Here is a 24,214-nt window from a genome sequence, read left to right as displayed (position 1 = left end):
TCAGGGCTCCACTTGGGGCTCTCCGTGAGCAGGGAGCCCGGAGGCGCCAACTTATTCTCCACCCCCACCTCACCTTTGGGTCTGTCGCAAACTTGACACTCTCCTATGGGGTTTTTGTTTTCGTGCTTCCCTGCTCTGAGGTCCCCAACACATCTCAGCCATGCTGAGGGGAACCCACGAAAGGGATCATGTTCTGCTCGGTTTGGTCTGAGTCCAAGTAAAAATGGCATGTCCTTGATGCTGAGGGTGCTGGTGGCAGCAAAGATGGGTTCAGAGATTACTGGGGGAGAGATTCTAGGAAGTTCAGGAAGATCAAAGCCACCCGGCAATGTATGAAGGTCAAAAGCAGGTACCATTGGGGCAGAGGGATTTTTAGGCACCAACTGTTCCAGTGGCTTCATCCCCTCACTCATTCCTTTAACAAGTTCAGACAAAATGCCCTCAGGGGGAAACTGAGACCAGAAACTACAGATCTCACTCTTGGTTGTTTGCACGGTTGTCTCAAAACATCGGAAGCCTATCACTGACCTAAGAAAGTTCCAAAAATTGTTAGAGTCCTGGTGGGCAATGCCTTGGTATATGTGACTTGGGCATGTGACTCCCCTTCTCTGAGCCTGTCTGCTCATTAACAAATGGAAGCAACAGTATCTCCTTCCCATGGCTGTTGTGAGAAATGAGGTGTTCTGAGAAACGGTGACACACGGAACGTCCCTGTCCTGCTCCTGCCACAGGATGCTCCCCAGCTGCCTTGGCCAGGCTCGACCCTCCATGGACCAAGCTCACAGCACCTTTCTGCAATTTCCGACCCTCACGTCTGCCTCCAGCATGAGATGGAGAGCCCCACGGGAAAAGACACTGTATCCCTTTTCCCCCCAGTTTTGTTTCTTTCTGGCCCCAATGCAGAAAAGTCACCAGAAAGATTTGTGGAATGAAGGAATAGATGAATGAAATTATTTGAAGAGGAGATGAAAATAGAAGCTCTAATGAGAGTCTCCTAAAGAGGCTGCTTTGAGACTCCCACCCCCGCCTTGCCTTTCCTAACTTTATTTTAATATTTATTTATTTATTATTTTTTATTTTTTATTAGATTTATTTATTTGAGAGAGAGAGCAAGCATAGTGGGGAAGGGCAGAGGGAGGAGAGAGAATCCCAAGCCAACAGTCCACTGAGCAAAGGGCCCGACACGGGGTTCAATCTCACGACCCTGCGATCGTGACCTGAGCCGAAATCATGAATCCAACGCTTAACCGCCTGAGCCGCCCAGACAGCCCTTTCCTCACCAACGTCTAACCTCACGCTGTACCATGCGTCTTGGCTTGTACTTGGTGGACGTGTCCATCTCCTTGAACTTCCCCTTGGTTTCATGAGACTCCCTCCTCAGTCCCAGTGGTCCCCAGCCTAGTAAGAGGAGCAGAGAAGGAAACATTGCTCCTGCCTGGACCTGAGGTGGGGAGAGAGCACCAGAGCCCCAAGCCATGAGGCCAGCAGCAGCCTCTACCCGCAGGAGAGACTCGCAGGGGCAGGGGCCTCAGTGAGATCAAAGCTCCGGAGAGTTACGAGTCTTGGAACAAGAACCGTTGGAGCCCAGAGGGTTTTCCAGGCCATCCAGCTGTCACTCCTCATTCCTCCACCATCCACTCATACCCTTTCTTCCCTTTGGCAGGCACAGACCTAGGGCCTTCTTGGCAGGGGGGAAACTGAGGTCCCAGGAAAGAGCCCACATGTGCGAGGCTGCCCATCTTCTCAGTTCTTTGTGCCGTCACTGCTTCCCACACAGGACATCTCTGACAAGCTTCTGCTTACCGGCGTTGCTTGCCTCTGTGTTCACAGAGGCTCAATAATTATTTGAGGTGGGACAGGGTGGGAAGAGCAGCAGCTTTGGAGATAGGCCAAGCTGGATTTGAGGCTCAGTCTCTTAGAAGCGGTGCCACCTCAGATGAGTTACCTGAGCTCCCTGAGCTAGAGTGTCTTCTTCTGTAAAATGGGCATAATCATCTCCGCTTTGCTGGAACAGAGTTCTAGATTCACATCTTGGCTCCACCCCTTACAGGCTGCGCAATCTTCTTGGCAAGTCATTGACTCCCTTGAAACATGTTTCCTCCTGCATGAAACGAAAACACGAACGGCATCATGAGGTCGCTCGGAGGACTGAGGAAGGTCATATATAGGAAACGCTTAGCACGGCGCCTTGCTGATGGCTAAGAGCTTGATAAATATTTCTCCCTGCCCCTTTCTCTTGCTCTTGGTCTTTGTCACCCAGCTCCTTTGCAAAGGGAATCTCCACGTGGTGGCTGTACCTCCCTAGTGTAGAAGCCAGAATTAGCCTTCCAGGCTCCCTGGCAGCTGGAACAAAGATGCATGACTCAAATCCATGGGTTGGGGGGGGGGGGTCCACATTGACCCCAGCTCCCAACCTAAACCTCTGGCCTAAGCCTGCAAACTAAGAGCTAATAATCTGAGGAAGGAGGTGTCCATGGCATCCGTTCTGGCAGGAGCGGCCACAGAGACACCCAGAGCAGTAATGCCCAAGCCTTAGCGGTAGCACGGAGGAGAACATGCCACTGAACCTGGGCCCACAGATGATGGCAAGCATGGGACTTCCTCCAGCTGCATGACCTGCCAGCCTCCTTCTTTGGGAGTTCTTCCAGGGGATTCTCTGACATACCGACCATCCCTTAACAAACTGGCTTCAGAGTGTGGCTTCCAATCTATGCAGGTAAAAACCCTGACTGATTCAGAATTTAACTAAAGGCTCCTAAGAAATCTCTGCTTGGGTGTCCGACTCACTTAGCGTGCTCAGGCTATCATACAGAAATACCACAGACTGGGCAGCCTCCACAACAGGAATTTATTTTTGCACAGTTCTGGAAGCTAGACATTCGAAATTACGGTGTTGTAGGTTTAGTTTGTTCTGAGGCCTCTCTCCTTGCTTGCACATGGCCGCCTTTGCACTGTGTTCTCCTGTGGTCTTTTCCTCTGTAAGAGCACAACCCTGCCATCCCCCTGGTGTCCAGATTTCCTCTTCATATAAGCACACCAGTGAGAGTGGATTAGGGCCCACCATAATGGTTTCGCTTTAACTTAATCACCACTTTAAAGGCTCCATCTCCAAGTTCAGTCACCTCCTGAGGTAACAGGGGACAAGGCTTCAACATACAGATTTAAGGAGATACAACTCAGCTCATAATGGTGTCAACAGACCTTGTAATTCAGCGTGCCCCCAAATGACTCATCTTCCACCCCAGCTGGCCTCCAGTCAGAGACTTCCCATCTCAGCGGGGAAAAATTCCTCTAGTCTAGTTGCTCAGACCAAAGATTCAGAGACATTCTGGACTCCCTTCTTTTAAACCAGCATCAGTCATTCAAAAATCCTGTGGAAGCCACCTTCAAATTATATCCAGAACCAACTGACCTGACCATCTCTGCTGTGAGTGCCACAGTCTCTCGCCTGCATTACCTCCCTCCAGACTGGTCTCTCTGCTTCCACCCCTGGTTCCTTGACCACTTACCCAGCAACAGCCAAGGAGATCCTTTTAAGCCATCATTTAGATGGTGCCACACCTCTGCTGAGACCCCTGTGTGTTAGTCGTGCTCACTACGACTAACTGTAAGGACCTCAAAAACCTCACTGGCTTAACATGATGAACGTTTGTCACTTGCTCACATAAGGAACAACCAGGTTGGGCAGCTCTCCTGAAATCTTCCCTCCAAACGATGAAATCAGGCATTCAGGCTCCTTCTATCCTCTGCCATCTACCATCTTGGAGTCCTTTTCTGTCGTTTTTTTTTTTTTTTTAAAGATTTTATTTATTTATTTGACAGAGAGAAATCACAGGTAGTCGGAGAGGCAGGCAGAGAGAGAGGGAAGCAGGCTCCCCGCTGAGCAGAGAGCCCGATGCGGGACTCGATCCCAGGACCCTGAGATCATGACCCGAGCCGAAGGCAGCGGCCTAACCCACTGAGCCACCCAGGCGCCCCATTTTTTTTTTAATATTTTATTTATTTGAGAGGGAGAGAAGGGGGAGGGGCAGAGGGAGAAACACACTCCCCCCCTGAGCAGGGAGACCAATCCGGGGCGTGATCCCAGGACCCTGGGATCATGACCTGCACCGAAGGCAGACAGACACTCAAACGACTGAGTGACTGAGGTGCCCCTGGACTCCTTTGCTTTCAACTGGGCCTTCAGTTGAAAGCTGAACACGCTGAATTACAAGGTCTGTTGACACCATTATGAGCTGAGTTGTATCTCCTCCTTATCTTCCCATTTCACTGAGCATCAAAGCCAAGTTGTTCAGAGTGACCCCACAAAGCCCTCTATGATATTGCCATGCCTTCCCTCTCTGACCCCCATCTTCCACTGCTGATTTCCTCACTTGCTCTTTTCCAACTACACTGGCCTCCTTACTCATCTAATATTATTAAAATATGGAGCTCTGGAAGCCCAAAAGAGGCAGTGATGCGATAGGAGTTGTCTAGTTTCTTCTAACAATACTGGAGAGATTAAAGAAAGAGTAATGTGCTCCGATTCCTAAGTCTGGACTTTATGGGCAGTCAGAAGACCAGGAACTTTCCATGGCTACACTAAAAAGGTCTCTTATTCCCTGTAATTACCAGGCTGGAGTAGGTAAGAATTCATCTCAAAGGAATTCCCCAAGTTGCTAAGTCACAGCACCAGTTGAAATCACAACCTTGCCAAGTCTCCTACATAAAAATTAGACTGTTGATCTGGAAACAGGGGCACTCACAAAATTGGAATGGGCTTATATGAAAGGATTTCATTGACTTACAATAGCCCAAACTCCAAGTTATCCTCATACTCCATGTTACCACTCTTTACTCCCTCCAAAATTATAAATAAGCCAGAGCTCTGGAAAAGAAGGTACATTATAAAATCAAAGCTTAGAGAGAAAGGGTTACCCACCAAGAGAATTTCAAGATGTTGCCAATCTGTATCAGCAGAAATGAGAAGACTTGGGTTTGAGAATTAATTTTCATTTTTAATCAGGCTGAGTTGCCCAGTATGGAGGCATTGACCAGAGATTCACAGCTCAACTACTAGCTTGAGTATCTGGGAGTGGGTCTAAATATTTGCTCAGTTGAGTGGCAGACACTGAACTCAGTGTTGGCCTATACAAAATAAAATTGAGTTTCCAGGGACACCGGGGTGGCTCAGTGGGTTAAAGCCTCTGCCTTTGGCTCCGGTCATGATCCCAGGGTCCTGGGATCGAGCCCCATGTCAGGCTGTCTGCTCAGCAGGTAACCTGCTTCCTCTCTCTCTCTCTGCCTGCCTCTCAGCCTACTTGTGATCTCTCTCTGTCAAGTAAATAAGTATAATCTTTAAAAAAAAAATTGAGTTTCCAGAAAATTCCTGTTTTAATAAAGAAGAAAAAAATGCAACCAGTTAGGGAAACAGGAATGTTGGAGTGGAGTTATCATGTGGAACCCATTTAACAATTCTCCAACTACAAGAGCCCAGAAGACACTGTGTAGACTCTGGCAATTAAGAAATACCTAGACAAGGGGCGCCTGGGTGGCTCACTGGATTAAGTCTCTGCCTTCGGCTCAGGTCAAGGTCTCAGGGTCCTGGGATCGAGCCCCACATAGGGCTCTCTGCTCAACAGGAGCCTGTTTCCCCTTCTCTCTCTCTGCCTGCTTCTCTGCCTGCTTCTCTGCCTACTTGTGATTTCTGTCTGTCAAATAAATAAATAAAATCTTTTAAAAAAAATAAAATAAAGAAATACCTAGACAAGAGGGAACACAGAATCTCTAAAAAGCACAGTAGCAGTGTTCTCCGAGGATGTGGGTGAGAGATACTCCCACTGAATGAAGATCCCTATTTTGATAACAATGGAATTCTAAGTGTCAGAGGACAAGTAGGGGAATTTTAATGCTGGAGGGTTAGAATAGTAGGTAGGATGATAAAAATCTGTAGGGATCTATAATTACGGTCAGTTGGTCAAGGGTGTCTAAGACCAAAATATATGAGCAGCCCACCAGGGTCCTGATTCAGCCAGGATTCCATTTTAAGTAACATAAACAAACCTCACTTTTTTTTAACAGAAAGGAATTTAATACAGAACATTAGTTGCTTACAAAATCATAAGAAGACTGGAGAAGCAGACTCTAGATTGGGCCTCAAGGAATAGCTCCCAGGTTAACATCACAGAACCAGCACCCAAGGGAACTCCTGGTCTGTCACAATCAGAAAGCCTGGGGATCTGTAAGCCAAAACTGGATCTGTTGACCCCAGAACCATATAGTACCTAGTAGATATATACCAGCAAAAACATTGCCCACTCTAGACCTCTCCCCACTCGACTCATGTCCCACTGAAGCATACGTGATTGGGAAAATCTAAATTACACCTACAGCCATAGCTATAAGGGAGTCTGGGAAAGCCAGGTCTAAGATTACCAGGCTTTAGAGTACAGAAATGTGCCTGGAAGCATGTGTGACCAATATAAACTAGTGGGTCTTCCATATGTGCCCCCAATTCCCTATCCCACACTCCAAAAAAAAAAACTTTGGGTCAAAAAGAGGCCTGTATTAACCCCATGATAGAGAATGACAGACTCATCTAATTCCAAAACCAGAACTAGCTCAGGGATGCAGAGGACTTTGAATAAAGGGAAGTCCAGGTATCCTTGAGGAAGGTCTTTGCAATAACATCATAAGCACATAGTGTATGTCTACCTCCAATCTTCCCCACAGGAACCAGTGGGCATTTTACAAGAGTAGCCATATATTGGGGGAAGAGAAATGCCCAGACCTTTGTGGATTATTGGACACTAACTCCACACTAACTCTCATTTCTGAAAATTGGAGGTTGGCATAACAACTCTGTGGTTTACCAGTTAGACTGGAAGCTAATGTGGGAATATGTTATATCATTTTGATTACTGTTCTTTCCCAGGTACATCCAAAAACTACATTTCCCAGCCTCCTTTGCCACTAAACTGAGGTTCTGTACCATGTGAGCCTAAACTTAGAAGGGAGTTATCTGAGCAAATGGGCTCCACTTGGGGCAGCCAGTTTGCTGGCATGATGACAGAGAAAACATGGTTCTGAGGTCTTAGCTTGGATGCTGTTTCTTAATTCAGCTGGCCATATCCTGACTTGGAAACTTCCTACTCATAGAGAGGCAGCAACTCCCTTGGCAGACCCATTCTGATGTGTCATTTGGGGAGATGTTAGAAATTCAGTATCGATTTTTTTTCTCCAGCCCTCCTAATGATTTTTCAAGTTATCTAGAAATCTTACAAATCCCTTACTTCTTAAAATAAGAAGAGGGAGAGTAGCTTTTGTTGGTTGCAAATGAGAATCTGACCTGTACAAAAGATCAGATAGCAAATGGAGTTTTGATTTAAGTCTGCTTCTTGTGAACCCAATAGTACACTGGACCTATCCTGTTGTTATTTCCTAGTGTCTGAAGCAGAATCGATATAGTCAGTAAATGGCTCCCTGATTCATACAGTAAGGATTATTGTGGTAAGAAGAGCCAATAACACTACACTACACCGCTAGGAGAATGACAGAGATTAGTGCCACTGATTTGATAAATTCAGCATTGCAGACTCTGATCACTTCCCAACTAACTTGCCATTTTCCCTGTGTAGAATATAGACAGTTATTAGGGAATGATTACTTTATAATTTAACACATAGGTATTCCAATAGCAATCATTGATCCAGATTTGGTCTACTTACCAGAACAGACCACCATCATCCCTGGACTCTGATGTGGAAAACTCTTTTTTCTTTACCCTAATAAGCAAAGAATAACAGAATGTGTTTGCTTTCAGTTACAGAGAAAGCAGTACTTCATTCCCAGGATATTCAGAGAATCAGACTTGGGGTATAGGCAACCAGAAACATTGCTCAAATCACTCTAAAGGATTGTGCCAAGAAAACACTACTGCCATTGTTACTGGGCACAGAATTGCAGCTCAAACAGTTGATGTTGGGCACTGAATATCCCTGCAGAGCCACCATTTCTGTTGCCCCAATAAACCATGTGTCTCTGCATCAGCTCTGTTCCTGCCATATTAGATTCTACCCAGCGCTTCCTTCACATTCAAGTCAGTCTTGTGTGGGAGCACCTGACTGGCAGAGCTGTGTCACATGCTCATGCCCTTGCTGCAAGGGAGTTTGGGAAAACAAGTTTCTGGCTTTTCCCTTGGGTAACCTCAGACTCAAGATGGGCAATTCTCCAAGTAGAGGTAGAGAAAAGATATAAAGTGGTAGGAGAGAAAGACAACTAGGAGCAGGAAGAGAACCAGGAAACAGAGTAACCAGCTGCACAGTAAGGGGTGGAGTACTAGCAAAAGAATCACAAACTCTCACTGCTCCAGCATCCAGCTAGAGCCATCTTGGACCCAGAGATACCACTCAGCTTCCATCTTCATAAACCCCAGGATCTTGACTTTTCCTGAGCTTCTGTGCCATTGGTGTCCTATGTTTACCTTTATTTAACCTCTCCCCCAATAATTTGGCCAATCGTGGCAAATTGTGTTTTCCAAAGATCAATATATCCCCATTCACACGCTGATCTTCAGTGTGATACTGACACTCCTCCATCTTGAGATGGAGTTTATATTTGTTTTCTGTTTCTGCTTAACAAATTACTGCAAATGCAGAAGCTTAAAGCAGCACCCATATATTAGCTCACAGCTCTGCAGGTGTGGCTGGTTCTCTACAAAGAGTATCACCAGGTTGAAATCAAGGTATCGACCAGTCTGAGTTCTCATTTGGAGAATCCGATGAGAAATCCGCTTCCAAAGTCTTTCTTGTTCTTGGAAAAATTCAGTTCTTTGCAACTGGAGGGCAGAGATCCCCTTTTTCTTGGTGGCTTTCAGCTCCTAGAGGCCATCCACATTTCTTGCCACATGCACATTTTATCTTCACGCCACCAGTGACATGTCAAAACCTTGTGCTTCAAATCTCAGACTTTCTCTTCTATGACAAGCCAGAGAAAACTCTTTCCTTTTAAAAAGCTTATGTGGAGGATGCCTGGGTGGCTCAGTTGGTTGAGCGTCTGCTTTCGGCTCAGGTCATGATCCCAAGGTCTTGGGATCGAGTCCTGCAGAGTGTTCTTTGCTTGGTGGGGATCCTGCTTCTCCCTCTGCCTGCTACTCCTCCTGCTTGTGCTCTCTCTCTCTCTCTCTCTCTCTCTGAAAAATGAATAAATAAGTCTTTAAAAAATAAAAAAAAATTAAAATTAAAAAAAATTAAAAGCTTATGTGACTATGTCAGGCCCACCAGGTAATCTGTCTTAAGGTCAACACATTAGAAACATTAATTACTTTTCCAAAATCCGTTCGCAGCAGTACCTAGATCGGTGTTTGTTTGAATAACTGGGGTCATCTTAGAATCCTTCCCACAGCAAGGTCTATGCTTCCTCTCTTGGATCTGAGCAGGTCCATGACTACAGCAGAAGGGACACAACATGACTTCCGAGTCTAGAGAATAAAACAAAATAGCTTCTTCCCGGCTCTAGCATAGAAGAAATCTGGCTACCCCAAAGCTGCCCTGCTGGAGGGATCACACTGAGAATCTCCATATAGAGCTGCTAAGGAGCCCCTGTGGGGCCAGCCCCACATCTGAGTCTTTCTAGCCCAGGGGCCAGACATATGAGCAAGACTTCAAATGACTCCAGTCCTTAGCCTGTGAGCCACAGTGACAAGTGGAGACGAGGTGAGCTGTCCCCACCAAGCCCTCAAACAAATGTAATTCTTTTAAGCCTCCAAACTTTGGGAAGGTTTGATAAGCAGTTGTAATTTCTGAAACATAGGCTGAGGGGCCATCTGTCCCTAGTTAGAACAAGGAGTTTTGTATCAGGCCTGGTAAGAATCCCTGGAGAACATTGTTGGCTGTTGTCTTGTGGAATATTCCTTACTGTGCCTTGGAGCACTTTATTTGCACTGTATTTGTTACCATCTGTGAAATCTTCCAAAGCAAAATCACATTGGTTTTTTCCTGTTTCCCTCTGTACCTAACACATGACCTGCTAATAGACTATGGCACACCATTTGCACAAACTGCCCTCAGTTATGGCCCTTCCTATATACATGCCCTTGCCATGTGACTTTGTAGCTCCCACTATCAAGAAGAGTCTATTTCCCCTGCTCTTGAATCTGGCCAAGGTTGAGACTTGCTTTGGACAGTAAGATGCGGCCAGAGTGATTACTCTGAGCCTAAGCCTCAAGAGGTCTTGCATATTCTACTCACTTTCTTGGGACACTTGCTTGGGGTAGCCAGCTGGAGGATGAGAGTCATGTGCCTCACTCATCCCCCAACGCCCCAACAACACATAGCCAAGCCCCAGAGGCAGAGCCACTAGCCAACTTATAGCTGACCATAGATGCATGAAGGAAAATAGAACTGCGAGTCTACACTGCCAACTGCAAAATCATGAGCTAAATAAATGGTTGTCATCTGAATTCACTAAATGTTGGGTTGTTTTGTTACAAGCAAAGGTCAACTTACAGAAAACCTAACTAACACTTTTCAAAGTGGATTCAGTGGGCTCTCCCTTCACCTCCTTTCTGGTCTTTTTTAATCCCAAAGAACAAATCAGTCAAAGCCCAAGTTTTATTTGCAGTAGGAATGCTTTATTAGGAACTTGAAATCAGGCAAGGAGTGGGATCACCCCCAGACCAGACAGTGGAAGAGAGGTCTCCCCAACCCTCCCAAGGGAGGGAGTCAATGGGCAGAGAGAGACCCACTCAAGGCAGTCCCAAATGAGCTCTGGAGCTCGTTGCCAGCTGTCCCTGATGCCAGAAGACAATGAGCAGGCTTCATAGGGAGGCCGCCTGTCTGGAGGACACTCAGCTGGGGCAGGGCCAGGAACATTTACAGGAGCTCTAATATTGATTCTGGTAGCCTGTGGAGAGAGGAAGAGAGGCAAGAGTGTGAAGAGAGAACTTAGAAGAGGAGAAAGAGAGAATGAGACTTAAAGAAAGAAGGGCACACTGGGAGCAAGGAGACTGGAGCTCAAAGAGCTGGAAGAACCCTGGGGTCCCAGTGGCCCCCATCTAATTCCTAAACCTCTCTTGCAGCGGCCCTAACATATACTCTCTCATTTCTTTTTTTTTTTTTTTTTTTTTTTTTTTTTTTAAGATTCTACTTATTTGATAGATAGAGAAAGCACAAGCAGAGGGAGCAGCAGATGGAGAGGAAGAAATAGGCTCCCCACTGAGCAGGGAGCTGGATGTGGGGCTCAATCTCAGGACCCAGAGATCATGAACTGAGCCAAAGGAAGATGCTTAACTGACTGAGCCACCCAGTCTCAGCCCCAATACCCTTCCATTTCTGAGGATGAAGGTTCATGAGCCTGGCCCTTCCTCTACTCAACAGCAACATTAGTAAATTTCTTATATACTGAGGCAAGGCCTCAAACACATCCATGGCCCTGCAGTGCCACTTAACATACAAAAACCACATCAGACACCCTAGAGAAGGAGAGCTCCCACACACCTCAAGGCTTCTCTGAGCTAAACATTCCCAGTTGTGTTACCCAGGCTTTTACTACAATTTCATATTAAATTTTTATTTTATAAAATTCAACATACAAGAGGGGAAACTTTCTCTGACCTGGAGACCACTTGACTGTGTGACTCTTCTACATTTAGATTATTATGTTCAGTATCTGTTTTAGATGGTTGCACCATATAACAGACTTGTATGAGCCAACCATTGGCTACAACACCTGAACCTCTTTTCTACCTGAACTAATGCTGATCCAGGTCTCCCCACCCTCATGATGATTAAAAGTACTGGCTGTAGAGACCCACAGAGCTGAGTCCCTCAATTGTTAGTTTTAGGACCTTGAATAAGCTACACATCTTCTCTGAACCTCATTTTCCTTATCTCTAAAATAGGTAAAACAATACCCACCTCATAGTGTGGTGGGAAATATATAAGATAATGCACACTTTCCAACCCATCTCCTATGCTATTGAGACTCAGAACATGTGTAGATTTGGTCCTAGCCTCACCCAAAACTCTGTCAAAATTAATGAATGATAATTCAGAAATAAATAAATATATTACACCTCACTAGAGTGTACACACCTCCCTAAAATCTAGATCTGTTCAGAATATTCATTTCCCAGAAAGCTCAAAGATACTCAAAAAGGGGTGGTAACTTGACAGCTTAAAACCCATGTCCCCCTGACCTCACAAGCTAGAGTTGTCCCTTACCTTGTTTGTCATCACATTCACCAGATTTGGAGGAAGAGGACTGGGACTGAGATGATCTTCCACTTCCTTTGAATCCACTGCCTTCTTCATAGCCACTACCACTTCCTCCTCCAGAGCTACTGCCTCCACCATAGCTGCTTCCACTTCCTCCTCCAGTACTACTTCCTCCACCATAGCTGCCTCCACTTCCTCCCCTGCCTCCACTTCCTCCTCCAGAACTACTTCCTCCACCATAGCTGCCTCTACTTCCTCCTCCAGAGCTAATTCCTCCACCATAGCTGCCTCCACTTCCTCTCCTGCCTCCACTTCCTCCTCCAGAGCTGCTGCCTCCACCATAGCTGCCTCCACTTCCTCCTCCAGAACTACTTCCTCCACCATAGCTGCCTCCACTTCCTCCCTTGCCTCCACTTCCTCCACCAGAACTACTCCCTCCACCATAGTTGCCTCCACTCCCTCCTCCAGAGCTGCTGCCTCCACCATAGCTGCCTCCACTTCCTCCTCCAGAACTACTTCCTCCACCATAGCTGCCTCCACTTCCTCCCTTGCCTCCACTTCCTCCTCCAGAACTACTCCCTCCACCATAGTTGCCTCCACTCCCTCCTCCAGAACTGCTTCCTCCACCATAGCTGCCACCACTTCCTCCCCAGGATCCTCTTCCATGACTGCCTCCACTTCCACCTTGATATCTATTTCTGCCACCTCCAAAGTGGCTTCGTCCAGATTCATGAGATTCACTGAGAAGGAAAGATAACACAGAGAGAAAAATTAGTGACCCCACATACATATTCAAGGATGGACCTAGACAGAGTCAAGACCCAAATATGAGTCTTCCTAAGGTTTCCTTCTGCAAAGCAGAGGACAGGCCGGGCTGGCATCACAACTTGAAGAGAGAGCCTCCCTCTCCCTGGAGCAAAGACTAGTCCCTTCTCTCATCTTTACCAACCTCCTTTCCCAAAACCCAAATGCCTTGAGGTTCCTTTACATCAACCCATCAGACCCTTGTGTACAGGAACTTCCCCAGATGCCTCTATCTAGAGAGACAGATGTAGTGTCAGGAGCATAGAAATTCTTAGGGATTCCACAGAGTCCCAGGGAACTTACAAGTCCTCCTGGCCACCCTCAAGGAGGTTGCGGTAGGTCTTAATTTCCTGTTCCAGCCGTGTCTTAATGCTGAGCAGAAGGCTGTATTCTTGATTCTGGCATTCAATCTCTTGCCGGATCTCCGTGAGCTGGCCCTCCAGGTTACTGATCTGCCCTTGCAACTGCTGCAGCTGGCCACAATAGCGGTTCTTGGTGTCTTCCAAGGACTTCTCCAGGGCTGATTTCTAGGAGGCAGAAGGAGGCTGTAAGAGGGATGCTACATCATAGCCCCTCCCCTTCCCACTCCAGGGATCATGCCAAGCCTTCGGTGCTTCACCCTGACAGAGGGTCTAGAGCAGAACTACCAACCTTGCTGAGCTGAGACTGCAGCTCAATGTCCATCTCCTGAATGCTGCGCTGGAGCTGGGTCACCTCCTTGTGGTTGGACTCCATCTCCTGGCCACTGGTCATCACTTCCTGCTCCATCTGGCTCATCTGAAAATCCAAGAGCTCAATGAGAATCAGGCTGCACCAGAGACTTCCATGGGCAAAGTTCTGCACCCAACCCCCAGACCTTTACCTCTGGGGCCAAGAGTGAACCAAAAACAAAGACAAGTAATCCTGAGTTCTGGGTCTGCTAGCCAGCCAGGGTAATCAAATTCCCCCAACTGAACATTCCCTCTCAGCAAGGCTTCAAGACTCTTCATACTTGTCCCCAAACCACCTTTCTAACCTTATTTCAAACTGACCCCCAAACACATACACACTATAGACCATGCTCTCGTGTGCCAGGGTCTATGCTAAGCACTGGAGGCCCAAGGAGGAAGGGAGTCATCAGAGAGCTCAGTGTGGCATGAGAAGCATACTATGTACCTCTACTAGATTCTGAGGGCACATAGCCTTACATGAGTTGTTCATGCTCTGCCTGGTTCACATATGTAATAATCCATAAGCTTCTTGAGGGCAGCAGTCTTATCTGGCTCATCTCTGAGACATCAGGACTTCACATAAAACCTGCTACCGACAGGCTACCCAATAATTATGTTTGTGGTTTAATGAATGAAGATGGATAGGTGACAGCTGTACTAAGAGATGGAGGGGTGGGCGAATAGAGAGATGGGGTGGAAGAGTGGAGGGATCCGTGGAAGAGAGAGAGAGGTTGAATGGACAGCCCACTCTGCTCACCTGAGTCTCATATTGCACCTCAATGTCCTTGCGGTTCTTAGCACTGATCCGCTCATACTCTTCACGCATGTCATTGAGGATCTTGGTGAGATCTTTGCCAGGAGCAGCATTTATCTCCACACTAACATCTCCAGAGTTCTGCCCAGTCAGCTGATTCATCTCCTGCCAGGAACAAAGGAGATGTGAAGTCAAGGGGTGAGATCCTCTCCACCAACCTGTAGCCTTCACCTTCTCCCTCCCCAGAGGTTCAAAAAGGAGGCACAGTTGTGAAGGTAAAGCACAACCACCATCATAGGCAGTGCAAAGGAGGCGCTGGAAGTGTCCTCATATGTCAGGGAGAGGGTGTCTCCCAAGCAGTGCCCCATAGCTGTCCCCTCACTGTCTCTCTATTTCTGTTCCTCCCTCTCCTCAATAAGCCACAAGTACCCAGGGCCGTACCTCCTCATGATTCTTCTTCAGGGCCATCATTTCCTCCTGCAGAGACTCATACTGCATCTCCATGTCAGACTTTTGCATGTTCATATCTTCAAGCACCTTCCGCAAGCCATTGATGTCAGCATCCACTCCTTTTCGTAGGCTGTTCTCCATATCATACCTGCACACCAGCCACAGTAGGGAATGAGGGCACCTGTCCCTATAGGGACCTTCACAGCACTACAGGGTGGGGAAAGACTGATGACAACAGAGGGAGTGGGAGCAGAACTCACTTCATCCTGAAGTCATCCAGTGTCATGCGAGTGTTGTCAAGATCCAAGAGAGTCTTATTACTGTTCACTGTGATGTTCACAATCTAAAAAAAAAAAAAAAAAAAGAGGAGATGGCATGGAACTCATGCTCCCCTGCTATGATTCCCTGCTGGGAGGGCAAGAAGCCAGGCAGAGCTGTAAGAGATGAGGACTCCATCCAGGAAGACGCTTAAGAGATAGAAGGAGCTTCCAACAGCTGGTACGACCCACAGAACTCTCATGGGCTTCAGCAAGGATGTTCAGTGTGGCATTCATTCATTCATTCATTCACTCAACAAATATTTAAAGATATATTACAAAAGACACTGTGGAGTTTAGAGATCAATGAGATATTTCTCCTCAAAGAGCCCACAGTCAACTACCACATCCAAAGTTATCATAGAAGAATTCAAGGAAAGGAAAGATGACATATGGCTATAGGAGATCAAGAAAGACTTCAGGAAGGAGGTGAAAACTGAATTTGTCCCTGCGCAGCTAAGATTGCACATGGGTAAATAGATGGAAGAGGTTTGGGGTAGAAGAAACAGGATGTCTAGAGGCTGTTTATCAGAATTTGTAAAGGCAAGGGGAACAGGTGGGAACAGCAAATTGGCTAGACTGTGAACTCCTCAAGACAGAGACCAAGTCTGCTACATCACTATGTCTGCCAAGGGCAACACTGAGGTTAGTCATTCATTAAACTGACTGAGTGAATAAATGGATAGATGGACATTTGGATGGATGGATGAGTGGATAGATGGCTGGATGGTGGGAGGGTGGGCAGATGGGGGAAACATGGGGGAGAATGGAAGAGTAGATAGATTACTTCTATCCCCAGAGTTCTAGATCCTGTTCATCACGTAAACAACGAGCATGTGTACCTGGAAAAATTGAGACAAGCCTCTATAGAGGTCCAGGAGAAGTAGGAAGGAAGAAATACAGCTTCTAATGTCCCAAACTAGAAAGCTCTAAATTCTTAGAGAGTGAGGGGAGAGGCAGGCACAGATTTTCTCCTCTCTTGAGCCATATGACCTACCTGTTTGGGGGCAGTAGCATTCTTACCTGTTTTTCATGTGATTATAGAAGTTTCAAATCAACAGGGACCTAAGAGCTGGTCTGCCCATCCTCTTCATTAAATACATAGGAGAACAGGTGCAGAGAGGGCATCAGGTTTCCCAGGATCACACAGTGAATTGATGGCAGACCCAGGACTGTATCACTGGCTCTCAGCAGAGCGCCTCCATCTCTGTGCTCCCTCCACACTGCCTCTTCATTCCCAATCTGGGCAGGCCAGGAGGAGACCCCCTACATCCAGTCCCGGGTTCACCCTTGTTCATCTAAGCCTCTCTTCTGCTCTGTTCAGACTCTGAAAGTGAGGAACATGATGGTGAAAGCCTAGAGCCCAGGCCAAAATCCCAGCCCTGGTACTATCAAGAACCAAACAGTTTGTTTTTGATGAAAGCATAATATTTCTTAAAAAATGGATTCCCGGGCACCTGGGTGGCTCAGTGGGTTAAGCCGCTGCCTTCGGCTCAGGTCATGATCTCAGGGTCCTGGGATCGAGTCCCACATCGGGCTCTCTGCTCAGCAGGGAGCCTGCTTCCTCCTCTCTCTCTGCCTGCCTCTCTGCCTACTTGTGATCTCTCTCTGTCAAATAAATAAATAAAATCTTTAAAAAAATAAAAATATAATAAAAAAAATGGATTCCCTATTACCTAAGCCTAGGGTCTAACATCTGACCTTTTTGAAAGATGAAGCGTGTGAATGTGTGTGTGTGTGAGAGAGAGAGAGAGAGAGAAAGAGAGAGAGAGAGATACAGAGAGACCAGGAGAGAGGGAACAGAGTTTCCCCACTTACCTGGTTCTTGAGGTCTTCGATAGTGTCATAGTAGGACGAGTAGTCCCTGTGGAAGGTCCTGGGTCCCTGCTTGTCATACCATTCCCGAATCTTATTCTCCAGTTCCTTGTTGGCATTCTCCAGTGCCTGCACTTTATCCAAGTAGGAGGCCAGCCGGGAATTGAGGTCCTGCATGGCGGTCTTCTCATCAGCACCCAGAATACCACTGGCACCACTGTCAAAGCCACTGCCAAACCCCCCAAAACCTCCTCCAGAACCACCTCCAAAGCCTCCTCCAGAGCCACCACCAAAGCCTCCTCCAGAAACCCCACCAAAGCCTCCTCCAGAAACACCTCCAAAACCTCCTCCAGAAACACCTCCAAAACCTCCCCCAGAACTACCACCAAAGCCCCCAGAGCCCCCAAAGCATCCTCCAGAACCACCAACAAAGCCCCTAGAACGTCCACCAAAGCTACCAGCACTAAAGCCTCCCCCAGACATCCCACCGTAGCTGGAGCCAAAACTGCCAGCACCTCCCCTCCCACAGGCCCCAGAGCTCCCAGCTCCATAGCTACTGGAAGAGCTGAACCGGCCCCCTCCTCCACTAGCTCCCGAGCAGCTCATGCGGCTGAAGGAGGACATCATGCTGCCCCCACTGCCCCCAGAGCTGCTGCGGCTCCACGGGGAGGACATGAACTGTCTGCAACTCATGGCTGGCTCGTCGGGTAGGAAGCAGTCGTTGGAGCGCTGCTAGCTCCCGAGTGCAGGGTACCAAGCCATCCCCAGGCCTTCCTACTTATACCCCCAGCTGAAGGTGGCACGCCTAGGTGTGCCCCTCTGTCTGCACCAGCCTCCCCCTTCGGACATGAAGGAGGTCTGGGTTCGGGAGGCGGCAGGGCTGCCCCAGGCTCAGCGTCCTTTGGTGACTGCCCAGAGGCAGCCCAGCCTCTCTCCATTGTGTGGGATAATTTGGTGATATTAGGCTGTCAGGGGTGCCATAAATCAGCTCTGCTGCCAAGGGGGTGACCTAGATCTTGGGATTTGGTCTCTGGCTGGCCTGACAGCAGGTCTGAGGCTTAGCCCCTCTGGGAGGGAAACTCCCAGGAGTAGAGTCACCTCCCACATTGATGATTATCACTGTCTGCACCCGCCCCTGCTCCCAACTTAGTGCCCACTTGTGGGTGGTAGGACTGGGGTACCAAGGAGTTGTACCCTGCCCGCAGAGAGCAGCCAGTGAGAGCGAGAAGACCAGCCCCAGCCTCTCAGAGCCCAGGTCTGATGGGGAGCCCAGTCCTTGCTCCCAGAGACTCCAGTCTGATGAAGGAGACAACTGGCATGGCAGAGAGGCCAAGACGGTGACAGAGCAACATGACCACCAGCACTCAGAAATGGCAACCGGGGCTCACACAGAAGATGCAGGAGAAGGACCAAATACATAAAGTGGTGCTGGTGCTGGCTGACCTTTGAGGATGAAGGCAAGGGCCTTGACTATCCTGGTCCTCCAGCAGGGCCCAGTAGGGGCTATGGAATAGACCTTGGTTGATTGCCTAGCCCGTACTGAGCACTGGGAGGGATACAGAGATGTGGGGCTTTTCCAGCCCTCCTGGAACTTGCAAGCCCCCTACTCCGGCCAGAAAGTGAGAAGCATGTTCTGGTGAGCAAGACCAGAAGACAGAGATAAGGAAGGTGGGGGGCTCTGGTGCCAGACTACCTGAGTCAACCCCAGCTCCCCACTCACAAGCTGTGTGACTCTGGCAAGTTATGTATGTGTTCCGTGCCTCTGCTCCCTCCTCTGTAAAAGGATGTTGTTAATGGGGTGCCCCTCTCCTAGGTTGAGACCCATGAGAAGTGCTCGAGAAACGGTGTGACTGCCTCTGGTCATTCAACTCCAGCAGCCCTCTGGACTCTGCCCTCACCTGGATCTTTGCCATCGGCTCATAACTGCTCTCCCTGCCTCTCTCAGTCCTGACTCCTCCTCCACGCAGCAGCCGGAGTGGTCTTTCCAAACCCAGACTTGACCACATAACTCCAGTCACTACCCTTCACCTCCAAGATAAGGTCCACCTTCCTGGCACTCAAGGCTCATACTGATCTTTTCATCCCAGCCCTAACCGCCATCATTCCATTATCGGGGATGATAATGCTCAGGGCTTCCAGCTTGCTGCAATTCAAATATCCCTCCATCTTTTCTACCCAGAGACTCCTACTCATCTTTGGTGATCCATTTGTGTGACCCCTCTTCCATGAAGCCCTCCTGCATCCTCTTTCTCTGGCTTTGCACTTTGCTCGATTGTTCAACTGGTCCTTGTCCCAGTACCCAGCACCATGTCTCATCCAAGTAAGATCCCAACACTTATGGAGTAAAGGAGGAATAACTGGTATTCCAGGTAGGAGAAGCTAAGATCTAAAGGTGAGAAGAGAGACACCAGGGGGTCAGCAACAGCTTCTGGAAAAGGCAATGACCTCTGGGCTGTAGCTACAGGATGCTCAGGCTTCATAAAGGACCAGTGTTTCTTGAGATGCTTTCAAGCAACACACGGAGACTATGAAATAATATTGAGTCACTTGGTGAAGAAAACATTCCTTTTTCTATTTTTCAACCTTCCGATCAGTCAAGGAGAAAATCCCATTTGGACCCTACAGCCCCTTCAACATACCTCCCTAGTTGCCAATCACCATTTCACAAACCAAAGCTGGCCTTGGGCTCAGAACCTACAGGAACCAACAGCATCTAGTTAGAAGTTAAGTATTTACTTACAACATTTCCTTCTATTTCCGGTGAGTGATTCTGATTTTCATTTTTTGGTAGTAACAGTATAGGATTTCCTTCATAAGCATCTATTTGTTAAAATGACAGGTAAGCTGATGTACCAAAATTCAGTAACTATTTAAATGGGGGATACAAAATACTAATGTCAAATATTAAATGTCAAATAAAAACTTAGTCCACAATAGCCGAACTATGGAAAGAACCTAGATGTCCATCAACAGATGAATGGATAAAGAAGGTGTGGTATATATACACAATGGAATACTATGCAGCCATCAAAAGAAATGAAATCTTGCCATTTGCGACAACATGGATGGAACTAGAGCATATCATGCTTAGCGAAATAAGTCAAGCGGAGAAAGACAACTATCATATGATCTCCCTGATATGAGGAAGTGGTGATGCAACATGGGAGCTTAAGTGGGTAGGAGAAGAATCAATGAAACAAGATGGGATTGGGAGGGAGACAAACCATAAGTGACTCTTAATCTCACAAAACAAACTGAGGGTTGCTGGGGAGAGGGGGGTTGCGAGAAGGGGGATGGGGTTATGGACATTGGGGAGGGTATGTGCTTTGGTGAGTGCTATGAAGTGTGTAAACCTGGCGATTCACAGACCTGTACCCCTGGGGATAAAAATTTATGTTTATAAAAAAAAAATTTAAAAGTTAAATAAATAAATAAATAAATAAAAATAAAAAATTAAACAGGGAGTTCAAAAAAATCTTGACAGCATTGTGTGAATGCCTAAGACATGGGAAACTTACATACATCACGGGTGGTGGCAAGCGTGTTGTTTGTAAACCTTTCCCAGGCTCCTGCCAAGCTTGCTGGTGAGCCCAGCACCTGCTTGAGATATGACTGGAGCCCTGGGAAGGCCCTAGCCTTTTTTACCTCCTCCCCTAGTCCCTGTGTGAGCCTGCCACCCCGGGACGTGCACCCCATGTCCCAGATGCTAGAGCCGGACAGAGGAGGGGTTGGAAAAGCTGGGTGAGCAGGGGAGGCCAGAGCCAGAAGAATAGCCCCTCTGGGGTCCTGCACATGCATGTTCAGCAGAGGCATTCATGTCGGGGTGGGGATGGCCCGAAACATCCAGGTTGGGGCAGTTAGGGCCCGCCTCCCTGACCAGAAGCTTCCAACTGGGGTACCTCTACCCAGGTGACTTTGGTGAGAGAGCCCATTTCCAGCCGGGGTCCAGAGCCCTCCAACTCCTGTCCTCAGCCACCTCCTTCCTCCACCTTCCTGGCGACTCAAACCCACACACAGCTCAGAGCAGCATGTGGCAACCCGCAGAATTCCAGGGCTGCCTGGTGGGGCTGGAGAGGGGGGTGCAGATGGGGACAAGACACCCATCTGCCCGGGGGACAGCGAGGTGAGGACTTCACAGTTCATGTGCTCAATTGTCACAGCCGGCTCTCCCCTGAATTTTGGACTTAGCTGGTCAATTTTTTACTTACACTGAGGGAACCCTGGTCACTGCCAGCCCTGCTCTTCCCTGAGGGCTACGAAGTCCAGGCCCTTCATCCACCTCCGGACTGTCCCTGCGCATCTGTTCCAGGGCTTGCCACCCTCTCTCGAGCTCTCTCTCAGTCTCTCTGCTCCCTCCATCCGGCACCCCTCACTGGGGCTCAGGAGGCCAGGCCGTGGAGTGGAGAGAGAAGGGACTGCCTCCCAGCCCTGGGACCTTGGTCTCAGCCTCCTCATGAGAAGCCCTCCCACTCACGGTTGTCAGGGGCCATAAATACAGTGCGGGTATCAGGGTTCACCAGGAGGGGTTGATGGATGAATGCCCCACTGCTCCCCACATCTGCCAGTGCCCTCCACATCTGGCCCTACTTCCGGTGTCAAGAGGAGCCTGCTGTGCTGGACAGTCCTACGGCCCGGAAATGAGGCCCTCCTCCCGTAGCCCCTGGGTGCTGTCCACTCCCCCCACCCCCCACCAAGTTCCCTGTCACAGGGATCCAGACCACGGAAGAGGAGCTCAGGGATGGGGGAGGCTCGCAGAGCCCTGGCCCTAGTGAGTGATTTCTTCTAGCTCACTCTCATACCCTCTCAGGGCTCAGGGCAGCCCTCTGAGTCCCAACTGAAACCCCTCCTACAGGAAACCTCCACAGCACGAGTGAGAAATGACGCACACTCTGCTCAGGGCACCCTGGCGCCTGAGACCCAGGGCGGGTCCCCAAGGCCAAGGCCACAGTCCACACCTGCCCACCACACCAACCCCGGCAGTGCAGGCCCTGCCCACAGTGGGTGGGGAGAGTGGGACACAAGGGGCTGCTCAGATTCAGGCAAACAGAGGAGCAGAGAGGAAACCAGATCCACCTACAAGGTGTTCCCAGAGGGCAGCCGGGAAGGGGGCTGGGGACTGAGGGGGCAAGGACAGAATTCCTCGGGCTTGCCTGCAACCAGCCGCTCACACCTCACACTTGCTGTGTCACTGAGCTCCAGGTGGGGCCCAGGGAGCACCCTGAGTCATCATGCGTGGCTGTTCTGGGAGGCAGGCGTGGGCCCGCCGGCCAGGGGCTCCATTACCCATCTAGGCAGGGACTGCTTACTGGCGCAAGGTCAGGCGCCTTCACCTGTTTGCCAACACTTCTGTCCTCACATCTTAGGTGACTGCCACCACCCCACATAGCCAGAACCCATGACACAAGTGGCCCTGGGCAAGGGAGCCAAGACATACCTAGCAAAGAGGTTCAGAGCACCAGCTCTTGGAACCAGACAGGTCTAAGTCCAAAGCCACGTTCTTCCACCCATTTAGGGAAAGTTGCTTCCCCTCGCTGAATCTCCATTTCCCCACTGTAAGTTGGGATTCTTTTCTTAAGTGCTTGCTCTATTAGAGGCATTGTCCTGAGTGCTGGGGATAAAGCGGTGAGCAAACTGGACATTTGCCCCTGCCTTCTTGGACAGTTATGGGATAAAACAGATCCTCAAGAAGAAATGTATAGTTCAAAACCGGGGTGGTAGAAAAATGGGGAGTATGCAATGAAGATAAAGTCCATCTGGGAGATTGGGGAGGGCCTCCCTGGAAAAAAGACACTTAAGTAAAGAGTGAGTAGGAGGAGGTCAGAAGAGGAGCATCCTCGGGAAGGCATAGACAGCATGTGCAAACATCCTGAGGTGGAAAAGAAGGACATGACTGCAAAGGCAAAAGGCCAGTGTGGCTAAAGGGTTGATGGTAAAGCTTAAAAGAGCTAATGTAAAGCTACTTGTGTGGGTCCAGCACCTAGTGGGACATGTTCCTCTCCGTGACACTGTGCCTGCCCCCTAAATTCCCCTGGAACCCTGTGGACAACTTGGGTTCTCAGCCCTCTCTCTTGTTATCATTCTACCCCTCTGGTCTGTGGAGCCCCTAGTAAGATCAAGGACTTATGCTCAGTGGAGGTTGGAGAGGAGGGCACACAAAGTTTGGAGGACCATGATTTCGTCCATCAAGAAACTTCCAGGGCTCCAGACAAGACCCCATTCCTTTGCCTGCCCCGTTGTATTTAATCCTCACAACTGTTTAATGAGGTAGATACTAATTTTAGATCATTTTACAGGTGACTACATTGAGGCTCAGAGAGGCCAAGTGTCTTGGCCACAGCCACAGAGCTAAATGAAGAGAAGGTAGAACAGGGCTTATGCTCCAGTGAGTGGGAGCTAAGACGGACACACGGTTCAGGGCTCCTTCTCTCCATCCCCAGCCTCACACCCCTTTTGGGGCCCTCTCTACCTTCCTCTTCACTTGGCCTCTCTCCTTGTTTCAGTCTGTCTCAATGCCCCCCCACCATGTTCCTTCACTCATGAAAGAGCACATTTCAACAAATATGTGTGAGTAAGTGAATGAATGAATGGTCCTCACTGCCTAGTCCTAGCCCAGAGCCTTCACTCTTGTCTCTGACTCTGTCTCTGTTTCTGACTATCTCTCTATCTCTCTCTGTCTCTGACTCTGTCTGTCTGTCTATATGCATTTGTTTCTATCTCTGTGTCTCTTTTTACTCTTTCTCTCATGCCGAGATGCCCCAAAGTTTGGAAGCATACCTCCAAGGAAAAAGCTTCCTTTCCCAGCTCTGGCCCTACAGCTGATGGTACCACACAGGGAAGTCCCAGCAGGAAAGTGCTGGCCCAGCAAAGGGCAAAGGAGGAGCTGCTGGTGCATGTCCTATCTGCCCGAGGCCAGGCCCTTGCCCCAGAAGTCCCTAACATCCTCGTGTCCCCTCTGTGGCACCATCCAAGCTCCGTGAGGTGGGCCAGGCTGCAACATCAGGACCTCCAGCCTCCTGCGCCTAGGACGTCCTTGGGGCTGCGCCCTCTGACACTCAGTTGTAGGACTAGTTTGGCTACATTACCCAAATCAGGTACCGGTGGCCTTGAAGAAGAGCCTTTCCCCAAATCAGATAACTGCAGGCTGACATGCTACTTAGGCCCATCAAGTTC

At 48.7% G+C, this 24,214-nt stretch overlaps 1 protein-coding gene across 1 annotated transcript; it reads right to left on the bottom strand.

Moving 5' to 3' along the window:
* Positions 1-10,861: 10,861 nt before the first annotated feature.
* KRT9 (keratin 9) lies at positions 10,862-17,737 on the bottom strand. The gene is made up of 9 exons (XM_059380223.1): positions 17,404-17,737; positions 17,048-17,340; positions 15,173-15,255; positions 14,904-15,060; positions 14,466-14,627; positions 13,650-13,775; positions 13,302-13,525; positions 12,201-12,934; positions 10,862-10,881 (listed from the first exon to the last, which is right to left on the bottom strand). Exons 1-9 carry the CDS (start codon positions 17,735-17,737, stop codon positions 10,862-10,864), a joined length of 2,133 nt encoding a protein of 710 aa, XP_059236206.1.
* Between the last annotated feature and the right edge of the window lie 6,477 nt (positions 17,738-24,214).

The sequence above is a fragment of the Mustela nigripes genome, chromosome 16 (genome assembly GCF_022355385.1).
Source record: "Mustela nigripes isolate SB6536 chromosome 16, MUSNIG.SB6536, whole genome shotgun sequence".
NCBI classification, from domain to species: domain Eukaryota; kingdom Metazoa; phylum Chordata; class Mammalia; order Carnivora; family Mustelidae; genus Mustela; species Mustela nigripes.
This window is presented reverse-complemented; position numbering and strand designations above follow the sequence as displayed.